A 12,317-nucleotide genomic window follows, 5' to 3' on the forward strand; every position below is an offset into this window, starting at 1 on the left:
GGCGAGTTGTACAGGTTTGGGTTCACATACCCACTCCTGGAATGTGTGCACGGAGAGAAATGTACAAGAATCATGGCCGAGCTCCATGAAGGGATATGTGGAAGCCACGTCGGGGGTCGAGCTCTGGCCGCAAGAACCCTCCGTGCAGGGTACTATTGGCCTAAAATGAGAGAAGACTGCAAGAAGTACGCACAGTGTTGCAAACAATGTCAGCAGCACGCTGATTGGCACAAGGCGCCTCCCGAGGAGTTGAAGTCGATTTACAGCCCTTGGCCGTTTCATACATGGGGGATCGACATTCTGGGACCTTTTCCATTGGCGATCAGGCAGATGAAGTACTTGGTGGTGGCAATTGAATATTTCACCAAGTGGATCGAAGCAAAACCAGTGGCCCAGATCACCGCACACAAGATCGAGAGCTTCGTGTGGAAGAACATCGTATGCCGGTTTGGTGTGCCTAAGCGCCTGGTGTCGGACAACGAGACTCAGTTTGCAAGTCACCTGTTGAAGAAGTTGTGCGAAGGGGTGGGAACTCAACAAGTATTTGCATCCGTCGAGCACCCTCAGACAAATGGCCAAGTAGAGTCCGCCAATCGGGTATTGCTAAGAGGCTTGAAGAGAAGGCTAGAGAAAGCCAAGGGATCATGGGCTGAGGAGGTACCCCGTATAGTTTGGGCGTACCACACCACCGAGCAGTCAGGAACCCATGAGACCCCGTTTAGCTTGGTCTATGGGTGCGACGCAATGATTCCAGTGGAGATCCAGGAGAGCTCGCCGAGATTCCAGAACTTTGTAGCGGAAGACTCGAACGAGGAAAGAAGGTTGAATCTGGATTTGCTGGATGAGGTCAGGGAGGAGGCGAGATTAAAAGCTGAGGCAGTGAAAAGAAGGATTGAACGAAGGTATAACTCGAAGGTGATGCCAAGACAGTTTAAAGAAGGCGACCTGGTGATGAGGAAGGCCCACCAGTACGAGATGGAGAACAAGTTGTCGCCTAAGTGGACAGGACCGTTCAGGATAACCGAGGCGCTCGGTAACGGCGCCTACCGCTTAGAAACGTTGGAAGGAGGGGCGATTCCTCGCACTTGGAACGCCACGCACCTCAAGTTATATTACAGTTAAAAAATTTGTAAGTAAAAACAAACACGAAGGGCTTTGCAATGTTTCTGTTAAAACAGTTTGAAGGGGGCGCTCTTTTTTCCCTAAAGAGGGTTTTTAATGAGGCCACCCAATAAAGAAGAGTTTTCAAAGTTTAAAGTGTTTTAGATTGCATGCTTGTTGTTGTTGCGAAAGTTTTTGAAGAAAGACCTTGTCACTCGCATGTGATTTAAGACAAGTTTGAAGATATACTGCATGCTTTCTAAAAAGTTTTTAAGTCCCCATCGTTTTTCGGCGATCGGAGGCACCAACAACGTTTAAAAGACCTCAACGCCCTCGCGCGTTCTGAGGCGAGAAAGAGTTAAAGACCTCATCGTCGTCGAGCGAGTGCAGGCGAGAAAGAGTAAAAAGTCCTCAGTGCCTCCAAGGGAGAGAAGATGTAGCCCCGGGGCAATGTAGAGGCACCAGTAAAAAGTCCTCAGTGCCTCCAGGGGAGAGAAGATGTAGCCCCGGGGCAATGTAGAGGCACCAGTAAAAAGTCCTCAGTACCTCCAGGGGAGAGAAGATGTAGCCCCTGGGGCAATGTAGAGGCACGAGTTAAAGACCTTCTCGCCGTCGAGCGAGTTCAGGCGAGTTAAAAGACCTTCTCGCCGTCGAGCGAGTTCAGGCGAGTTAAAGACCTTCTCGCCGTCGAGCGAGCTCAGGCAAGATAAAATCCTTCTCGTCTTGAACGAGTTCAGGTATGGTGTAAAGGGTGGAAGAAGTTCAGAAGGTGGCTAAGGTAGGTTCGAGGAGAGCGCCCAGCCACCCGGTTCCTTGTTCTGAAGCTCAGGGAGGTAGAGAAGGATCCGAAAGGCGCCTCTACCCCCAGATGAGGGAACAATAGCCAAGTGGTGAAAGCGAAAGGAAGCATACATCGCCAAGACCCTCTGGCGATCTGAAGAAATCCAGGCGATGGCACGAGTAAGGGCCCATTTGATGGAGCAGTTCAGGTGAGCTATGCCTTAAGCTATCAGTTGGGCTGAAACTTGCTGTTTAGTGAGTAGTTTTACGATGAAGTTTGTTGCTTTAAAGCTCACGAGTTATTAAGATACTATCGTTCGAGAATTGGTAGTTTGGTCGAGCTCGAAGCAGTAAGTAAACAGTTACGCCCGTAGAATTGCTAAGTCAATTTTGTTTAAGCGATTTTTACAAGAAAAAGCAAGGCAAACAGGGAGATCATATGAAGAAGCAGAGAGATTCATGATAAAGTGGCATCAGTTCAAATACAAAGAAAGAAAGTTATTACAAAGTTTGTGCAAAGAGAATAAACAAATAGGTGATGGAGGGAAGCAGCTAATCTTCAGAAAGGACGATCTTCCCATCCACCACTTCGTTGCATATTGAGATCATGGAGAGGTCAAGCTCGGGGTACTGGCAAGCGAATTGCTCCAGGACAGCATCAAACCCGGCGGCGAGGACTTGGGCGGAGCTCAGCTCAAGCTCTTCGTTTTGTTGCTTGAGCCCCTCGGTTTGCTGTTTCAGCTCGTCAGCTCGCTTCTTCAGTTCTTCAGTTTCCCTGCAAGTCTCTTCAGCAACCTTCTGGTTTTCCTCCCGCGCCTAGGCCAGCTCTGCAGCGATCTTTGCATTTTCCGCTCTAGCTTCGGCAAGCTCAGCCACGGCTTCATCCCTCTCCTTTTCAACTTTTCCTAGGAGAACCTCCCGATCGGCCGACCTCTTTTCAAGGTTCTCTACCTTGGCTGCATCCGCTTTGATTGATGCCTCCAGGTCAGCCACCTTGAGACGGTAGGGAACCAGCTTGCTCTCCAGCTCGATTTTCTCTTGAGCTAGGAGGTGCAACTTCTGGCGCAGATCGGTGGCCTCCTTACGCGCCACCCTCAGCTCGGTGCTCATGGCGTCCTCCACCCTTGAGTGTTCGATTTCCGCCATCATAAGGTTGCAAGATAACTTCTCCGCCTTGATCCTTATCAGGCGATTCTCCTCTTCGAGTGTGGAGATATCGTCCTGAAGTTTCTTGTTGGAGCTCTCCATAGCCTTGGATATGATAGAGGGGAGGTCCTCTGCCATCATTTTAAGCCTAGCTGTGAAGGGCCCCCATATACCTTTGACCGCAAGGGGAAGGTTTGCAACCACTGTTGGTGGAGGCGCTGAAGGAGCCTGGTGCTGGCTCTCACCACCGCCCTCTTGGATTGGTTGCTGAGTTTGAGCTTCTTGGCGTGGTGGTGATGTGGGGGACTCGGTGATGATTATTGGCGAGTTATGAGCACCTTCGTCCCCGCCTGGCGCAGCCTCAGCGATTGAGGCAGTTGAAGGAGGACCCTCTCCAGCGGATACGAACGGCGTGGCGGCGCTCGGAGGGTTCTCCATGAAGTTGGGCTTGTTAGCCTCAACCGCAGGTAGTGCAGCCGCCAAAGGTACTGCTTGGACTGGCGGTGTTGGAGCTGAGGGGGGAGGCGGTGTTGGTGTTGGAGCTGGGGGAGAAGGCGGTGTTGGTGTTGGAAGGGAAGGTGGAGCAGGTGGTGAAGAAGGTGCCGCCCTTCTCCGTTTGGTGATAAGGCCATCCTCTGTTGCCTCATCGTCCTCTTCTTCATCTTCTTGGACCACTTGAGGAGTCTTCCTCTTTGTTTCCTCAAGATGAGTTTCTTTCGTTGAGGAGTGGGCAGTGCTTCTGGAGGAGTTGGGCCTTGAGGGGGCGACCTGCCTTGAGCGGCGGCGATCTCCACCATCGAGTTTGGCACGGTTTGAGAACCTGACGCCAATTTGTGGGTTCGGGCGAGCGCCCTCAGTTCAGCTAGCTTGCCTTTGCCCAGCATGAGATCTGCACAGTGCAAAGGTATACAAGTAAGCTCAAAGACAAAGTAAAGTATATAAGTACATGTGCAAACGAGACAAGTAAATGGCGCAGGAAATAAAAACCAGGTCTAGTGTGCAACCAGCAGGACGCCCAATAACAAGTAACAGAGATGCAGCACAAGATAGAGCCTAAAGGTCGAGGTAAGGGCTAACCTATGTGAGCTTCGAGTTGGCTCTTGAGGAACTCGAAGGTGATTATTGAAGAGGTAGGGAAGGTGATGTTAGCGGCTGCTACGCTCTCCCAGAAGAGGCATAGATCCTTGTCCAGCTCGCCCATGTTGTCAGGACTTCTAGGCCTTCTGAAGCTTCCCTTGGAGTCCTTGTTTCCCTTATTTACCCAGTACAAGGGAAAACCGTCGAGCAGCGAAGGGTCTTGGTCATTCTGGCGCACTTGGACGAATTTTCCCTTCCAATCCTTGTAAGATTGCTGGAAGATCGAAAGGATCGACCTCCCAGCAATTCCGTTCAGGCTCACCCAAAGGCGATCTCCAGGATTTTTGGCCTCGAACAGGAAAAGAAATACATCTACCGAGGCCGGTAGTCCCAAGTGCGCGCACATAATCTGAAACGCCCGCACGAAGGCCCAGCTGTTGGGATGAAGCTGGGCGGCGGCGATGTCGAGCTCGGTTAGGAGTTCCCGTTCAAAACGGGTGAGGGGAAACCTGAGTTTCACCTTCTTGAAGAGGGTGGTATACACGAAGCAGAACAGCTCGCCATCGTTCCCCTTGTCATCCGCGCAGATCGGCACGTCAGGAGGGCAAGATAGCACCATCAGTTTATCATCATGCTCCTTGTGGAACGAGAGGTTGGGCTCGTCCCCTTTCTTCAGCCGTAGCACCGCCAGTGCAGAGTTCACTGAAGAAGTCTCCTTCAGCAGAGTTGAGGTGGCCCATGGGTATAGCTTCTTGTAGTCTGGAGAGGGAATGGGGGCTCCTCTGGCGACTGGTGGAGTTGCCTGAGCAAGGTTGGGGCGAGAGGTTGCAGGCCTCTCAGCCTGGGAAGAGGGAGCACCAAGTGCTCGCGGTGGGTTATGCGGGTTTCGCGACGAAGGAGGAGGATTCGCAGTGGTCTTTGTATGAGCCATCGCGGGAACTGCAAAGGAAAAAGGAAAAGAAGGATGAGCGAAGGTCGTAGAGGTCGACTTGATTGTGAATGAAGGATGAAAAACGAACGAACGAAAGTTCGTTGTGATCAAAGAAATGGAAGACGAAGCCCTAAGTTACGAAAAGGAAGAAGAAGAAGAAACAACCCACAGCGTATGCACCAGACAGTTAATGGATGATGCGAATCGGTTAAAATGCAGTAAACATCGACAGAAGAAGTAAAAGAGGTACCTTTCGATGATCAGACAAACGTTGAAGGGGGTTGGAGATCGAGAGAGTCGAAGAGCGTCGTGGGTTTGCAGAAGAAGACTCAGAGCGTTTCGAAGGCAGGAAGATGATGAAACAGTAAAAATGAAATGGGTTTAAGGGTTTTTCAAACGATTTTTGGAAGCGTACACGACAGCTAAAGTTGACCGTTGATGAAGCCACGTGTCGAGCGATTGGAATGGTGTTTGGTGGAGCGTCAGAAAAGCAGAAAGTACGAACGTTTGGAATTTTGCGCCAGCGCCACGTAGATCGGTAGTGACGTGACTTCTCTAGTCTTTTCGCTAGACGAGTCTTCGCTTAAGACTGGGGGGCTTGTGTACTGCCCTGGTAGTCGGAAGTAATGACGTGGCAGCAAGCTATTATGCAGGCGTGTTGAGCAGGGCCCATGGCTGGCAGAAGGGAAGGAAGTCGGGGGCTCGTGTGGTCGCCAGTTATTAAGTTGGCATGCTCCGATCTCTAGCATACCTAAACCGGCGGTCACCAGGATTGAGATGAAGTCGCCGGATGCGAACCCAGACAACCTAGTGGTTAGAGATCGCCGAAACAAGTACATCGCCGAAGATGAAGTCGTCAGAAAGTCATTTCCTAGCTAGCCAGAGGCTGAGGTCGGGTAACGGCTTACCTGAACATGCACGGTGAAGCAAGAGAAGTAGATCATGAAGGTGGCCGGCGAGACCACAGGGAAGGTGTGTATGAAGGCACCCGTACTCGCCACGCAAAAGAGATCACGCTCCAAGGCAGCTATGCACTGAGTTGTTTCATGCATAAGTAACTTAGCCAAAAGCCTGAAGAGTAAGAAGTGGCGCCCAAGTCAAGGATGCTCCAGATGGTGACACGTGTACAGCTGGATACGTGCCACGTGTCCAGATGTGTAACTGTCAGGAGAGAGAAAGTGCACAGGTATATAAGAGATTCTAACGAACTTCTGAGGTACGCACGTTTACGCTTGCGAGAGTTTGAGTACGCTGAGAGAGAATTTTGCACGGTTCCTTAGAGTTCTTGAGTTTTCTCTTAGTATTTGGTGGTTCAGTCACTGACATGGGCGTCGGAGCGCGATCGGCCGCAGCGGTGCCGTTCTGTCTTTTGCAGGTTCTTGAGGTGAATCACGGTGAAGGACGGAGGCTAACACGGCGTAGAAGTCGATCCAGGTTTGACGAGGCAAGGTTCTTGCGTCCCAGTCAACAGGCAGGATCAGCTACAATTGTGACCTCTGATGTCGGCACAGGAACTGCAAGATCACCATAAAGGACCTTCTCCACCGTGACCTTCATGAAATTAGAAGGAAGAGGCACATTGTGTAACATTGTGACCCCTTCATAACACTTACCCAAGGCAACGAATCGGGTCAAAGAATTACACTCAACATATAATTCGCATTGGCTAGTTGAGCCAAAGTCATCCCCTGATAGATCAACTGCCGAACAACTCCCTTTAGTGCTGACTTTCTTAATAGGAGGCGGAGGTGGTTCATCTTCTACCATAGTAGGTGGTTGCTGTGAGTGTCCTAAACCCTCCCACCGCTTTTTGAACTCCATTTCCATTCGCACACTAAACTCCTCCATGAAGCTTTCTTTAAGCTCTTGAGTTACCTCAACCTTTAACTGCTCACGTAGTTGTAGTAAATACTCTTGGCTAGGTTCATTGGACAATTGTTCCTTGCTGTGTGATGGAGGTCCAAAGTATGACCGAATCCCAACCCCATATCCAGTTACACGAACATGTCCAGGGTGTTCAGGTCGTCCGAGAGCAACATTAAGAATATCATTGCGACCACATGGTTTAAAAGTCCCCTGTGTTGATTGCTCATTAAGAGAATCCTAAAACAAATGAAAAGAAATTGACAAAATTCAACACATTGAATTTAAAATAACACATAGAATTTAAAATAACACATTGAAAAGAAATTGTCAAACTTACAATGCGTTCAACTGTTTGTTCTGTAGACTTAGAACTCCCTGTCCCTAATGTGTTTATACGGGCACCCTTCCACATCTCATGTCGGAGTGGTGGGGATGGAGGTCTTAAATAATCTACACTATTCATTTCCTCAATGGAAGTAGAACGTGCTTTAATCTTTTCTTCAAGCATCTTCTGCTCTAGCAACTTATAACCACCACGAGACAATAAGTGTGGGGTATCATTATGTGCCTGATTGGCTTTTGCTATGTTCCGAACCTCCTATCATAACACTCAAAATTTAGTAATACGTTAATATAAACTATATTCAAATATAAAAGTGATACTAACCTGCCATTTTTCAGTTTGTCGAATATTGACAAACTGTTGTCAAGTTTCTTCATCAATGGATGCATATTTTGCACAAGGATTTTCTTCTTTTCTTTTCCCATATATATAATCTGTTGTCAATTTTGATTTGAACTAACGAAACTTGACACCCACATCTGAAAGAACCTTCTCTTTCAAGGTTTCCACATTCGGGATGTTGTAATGCGTCTACATTGTTTGAAAGAATTAGTTCATAAACAAAAACAAAGTATAAAAGAACTTTAGATTGAGCAAAGTAAAAACAGTTACATACCATAATATCTTTCCAAATCATGTTTTTCTCGTGGTCAGTCACGTGATCCTAGGACTGAGTTAAGATAGAGATCCTTTAACGAGATAGTACTCCGAGATAACTCCTATATTTCTTTGCATGTTGCCCAGTGGGCACACCAGTGTGGATATCAATAGACAAAGGTATTTTGTCATCTTTATTTATCTTCTTAAACATATTCTTTAATCTTGTAGGTCCTCTACCAGTTTTTGAATGGGAAACTTTATCATCTGCCATGTTCCTGTTATCAAAAAAATATGATAAGCATCAAGAATATGAAATATAATTAAAATGAAATATATTGTAAAACTAAACATGAATCACATGTACATACAAATATATATTCCTTCATCATGATCATTTCGAGTTGCATGTACAACATCAGCAACATCCTCGTACTCTTTATTGATGGTCGTTCTTGTAAGTGATTCAATCTCACAAATGTCATTGTTTGTATCTTCTGGGTCATTATGTTGTTTTTTTCCATGTAGCACAACAGACCAGTGGTCAGACGTAGGATCTTGGATATAGAAAACTTGGGAAGCTTGATGTGCCATTATAAATGGTTCGTCATGATAACCTATCTTTCGAAAGTCAACCAAAGTCATTCCTGATTCATCAACTTTGACACCAGTCTTATTGTCAACCCACTTGCATTTGAAAACAGGTACAGTAAACTTGGTATAATTAACTTCCCAAATCTCTACTATGACACCATAATAAGGCATTGATCCCACAACAGGATTTTAATCCTTTGCAGTTGAAAACTGCATAGACTCTGCCTCCAAGGTGACTCCGCTATTTTGCACTGTACTCCTATCATCTCGAGACTTTGTGTAAAACAAACAACCATTTACTTCATAGCCAGAACAACATAAAACATCAAATTTGAGACCGTTTGCAAGCCATGTTAATGTTTCAGATGCTGATGGATCATTCATTATTTGTTGCTTAAACCATGACATGAAAGTTTTGTTATGCTCAATTAACACCCATTTTTCTGATTGTCTTGGATTTTTATATTTTACAATGTCTTTGTGTGTATCTAAGTATGGTAACACCTCATCAGTGTTATTCAAGATATACAAGTGTGCTTGCAGAACCTCTTCTCTAGATTTGCTTATGACATGTACACCTCTTGAAGATTTACTTATGAATCTACGAGAGTGCCAACCTTTTTCAGGAACTCTATACATTTGGCTTTTGACATGTACTCAGAACAAAACTCAATAGATTCTTCTGAAATGTATCTTTCAATAATGGAAGCTTATGGACGACATTGATTCTTCACATATCCCTTCAAAATCTTCATGTATCGTTCAACTGGATACATCCATCGCATATAAACTGGCCCACACAATCTGATTTCTCTTACAAGATGAACAACCAAGTGTACCATAATATCAAAAAAAGATGGAGGAAAAAACATCTCGAGTTGACACAAGATAACAATTATTTCTTCTTCAAGTTCATCCAACTTCTGAGAGTCAATCTCTTTACTACATATGGAATTGAAAAATGAACATAGTCGAGTGATTGTATGCCTAACATTTTTGGGCAAGATTCCACGAATAGCCACCGGTAGTAATTGTTGCATTAGAACGTGACAATCATGTGACTTTAAGCTAATTAGTTTCAAATCATTCATAGATACAAGACTCTTCACATTTGAAGAGTAGCCTTGTGGTACCTTAACACCTTTAAGACATTCACAAAAACTTGTTTTCTCTTTCTTTGACAAAGTGTAACACGCTGCAGGCAAGTATGTACGTTTACCAACTTCTCTCGGTGCCAATTCCTCTCGTATATTCATTTCAATCAAATCCAGACGTGCATTCACACCATCCTTTGTTTTGCCTTTAATGTTCAGAACTGTTCCTATTAGACTGTCACACATATTCTTCTCTACGTGCGTTACATCTAGACAGTGTCTAACATCTAACTTACACCAATACGGAAGATAAAAAAAGATTGATCTTTTCTTCCATATTTCACTCACAGTTTGCTTCTTCTTCATTTTTCCAAAAGTCACATTAGCATTTTTTATTTTTTCATAAATTTCAACACCACTTAAGGGAGTGGGACAAATGTCATGTTCTTGGTATCCGTTAAAAGCTTTTTTCAATCGACGATACGGGTGATATTTCTTTAGAAATCTACGATGCCCAAGATACACGGTTTTTCTTCCATGTTTCAACTGCTCATAAGATGTCTTGTCTTGACATATTGGACATGCTCTATGGCCTTTCACACTATTATCTGACAAGTTCCCATATGCAGGGAAGTCATTGATAGTAGAAAACAACATCGCATGCAATCGGAAAGATTCATTTTTAAACGCGTCAAACACATCAACCCCTTCATTCCACAATAATTTCAAATCTTCAATCAATGGATTAAGATAAACATCTATGTCATTTCCAGGTTGTTTTGGACCAGAGATCATCATAGATAACATCATGTATTTGCGCTTCATACACAAAGCAGGAGGTAAGTTGTAAATCACTAACAAAACGGGCCATGAACTATGATTACTACTTAAATTTCCAAAGGGATTCATTCCATCAGTTGCCAATCCAAGTCTTAAGTTTCTTGATTCTTTTCCAAATTCAGGAAATTCTTTATCAATATTCTTCCACTGCAAAGAATCAGCAGGATGACGAAGTAATCCATCACATTTTCTATTATCTTCATGCCACCTAAGGTTTTTAGCGTCATCTGCATTTGCAAACAAACGCTTAAGCCTTGGAATTATTGGAAGATACCAAACAACCTTAGCAGGAGGACCTTCCTTTGTCAATTCATCAATTTCATCATTCTGGCCAACCTTAACCTTATAACGTGACAAACCACACCTGGGACATCTTCTTAAATCTTCATACTCATTTTTGTATAAAATACAATCGTTAGGACATGAATGTATTTTTCTATACTCCATACCCATTGGACAAAGTATTTTTTTTGCCTCATAATTTCGATTGGGCAAGGTATTTCCTTCTGGAAGCATGTCCTTAAGCAATTGAAGCAATTCTGTAAAACTTTTGTCGTTCCATCCATTCATTGCCTTCAAATTCATCAACCTTAACACTGCTGATAATCGTGTGAAGTTAGTTGAACCAGGATACAAAGGAGTCTCTGCATCATTAGACATATTTTCGAAAACTGCATTAGTAAATGATTCTGCTCCCACATCACGAATCATGTCTTCTAATCTATCATCCATTGAGAAATGGACTTCCTCTGAAGCTCTGCGCACACTTGACAAGTCTAACAATTGACCATGCCACGTTCATGTCGTATAACTTTTCAAAAATCCATCACACAAGAGATGTTTTCTAATTTCGGAAACACTCAATATCCTTCCATGCAAACAATTGACACAAGGACACCTTATTCTTACTCCATTATGATTACTAATGGCATTATGTTGCGCAAACTGTAAGAATTCTTCAACCCCTTTTTCGTAAGCATCACTTATCCTTGGTGTATTAATCCAACTCTGATCCATAAAATTGGTAAACTAAGAAAATCTATAACAAAATTTGCGAAAGTCAAACACCTCGAACTCAAAATCAATGTATTCAATATAATCAAATGACTATCTAATTTATTTTAAAACTAAATCAAAATTGCCGAAGGTCGGACACCTCCGGACTCAGAATCAGTACGTTCAATATGTAAAAACAATATCTAAATATTAAAAACTAAATCAAAATTGCCGAAGGTTGGACACCTTCGGACTCAGAATCAGTATGTTCAATAGGTAAAAAAATATCTAATATAAATCAAAATTGCCGAAGGTCGGACACCTCCGGACTCAGAATCAGTACGTTCAATAGATAAAAACAATATCTAATATAAAATAAAATTTAATATATTAATAAAAAATTACTAACCTGGAAATGGAGCAAAATAAATGTAGCAGAAAAGTTCCCGCCTTTACGTGGGAATGTTGGCGTGGAGGCTTACAAGCAAGGGACTAAGCAGAAAGGCGGAGGCCACAGAGCAAAGCACGGCGACGGTGAGAGAAACGACCTTGCACGCACTAACGGGGCGAGGCGCGGCGGTGGCGAGTCGCAGCGGTTAGGAGTCGCGGTGGTTGCGAAGCGCGGTGGTGGCAGGCGCGACGTCCGACAGTGACCAGGCGCGACGTACGGCGGTCGGGAGGCGCGGAGTTCTGCGATGGCGAGGCGCAGCGGTCGAGAGGCGCAACGGTATGGGGGAGACGACGCATGCGGAGGTGACCCACGACGGTGTAGGGCTTCACAGTGATGGGCTCAGGGGCGGCGGGCTACGACAAGGTTGTGAGGAGTGTGGAAGAAAGCAAAAGAGCGAAGAAGAGTGCTGGAGAAGAAGTGGGAATGAAAGTGTTGGGCGGCAATTGAAAAAAAAGGAAGCAAACAAAGACGGTTCCCTAAGGAACCGTCGTCATAAGTCCC

General features: G+C 45.0%; 1 protein-coding gene across 1 annotated transcript; it reads right to left on the reverse strand.

Annotated features, from left to right (window-relative positions):
* Positions 1-6,499: 6,499 nt before the first annotated feature.
* On the reverse strand, positions 6,500-11,101 carry LOC150024696 (uncharacterized). The gene is made up of 5 exons (XM_090296105.1): positions 9,752-11,101; positions 7,722-7,775; positions 7,239-7,499; positions 6,764-6,922; positions 6,500-6,586 (listed from the first exon to the last, which is right to left on the reverse strand). The coding sequence occupies exons 1-5, from the start codon at positions 11,099-11,101 to the stop codon at positions 6,500-6,502; spliced, it is 1,911 nt and encodes a 636-aa protein (XP_090152231.1).
* Positions 11,102-12,317: the final 1,216 nt, after the last annotated feature.

This window comes from Phaseolus vulgaris, chromosome 10 (assembly GCF_051622355.1).
Source record: "Phaseolus vulgaris cultivar YP4 chromosome 10, ASM5162235v1, whole genome shotgun sequence".
Lineage (NCBI taxonomy): Eukaryota > Viridiplantae > Streptophyta > Magnoliopsida > Fabales > Fabaceae > Phaseolus > Phaseolus vulgaris.

Bases quoted from the DNA above. Each gene is read 5' to 3' on its own strand.
- LOC150024696 (XM_090296105.1), bottom strand. From the start codon at position 11,101: ATGGATGATAGATTAGAAGACATGATTCGTGATGTGGGAGCAGAATCA. The intron at 6,923-7,238 runs GTAAGTTTGACA...CTACGTGAGCAG, and splicing joins AACAAACAGTTGAACGCATT to TTAAAGGTTGAGGTAACTCA. The intron at 6,587-6,763 runs GTCAGCACTAAA...AATTTCATGAAG, and splicing joins CTCCGCCTCCTATTAAGAAA to GTCACGGTGGAGAAGGTCCT.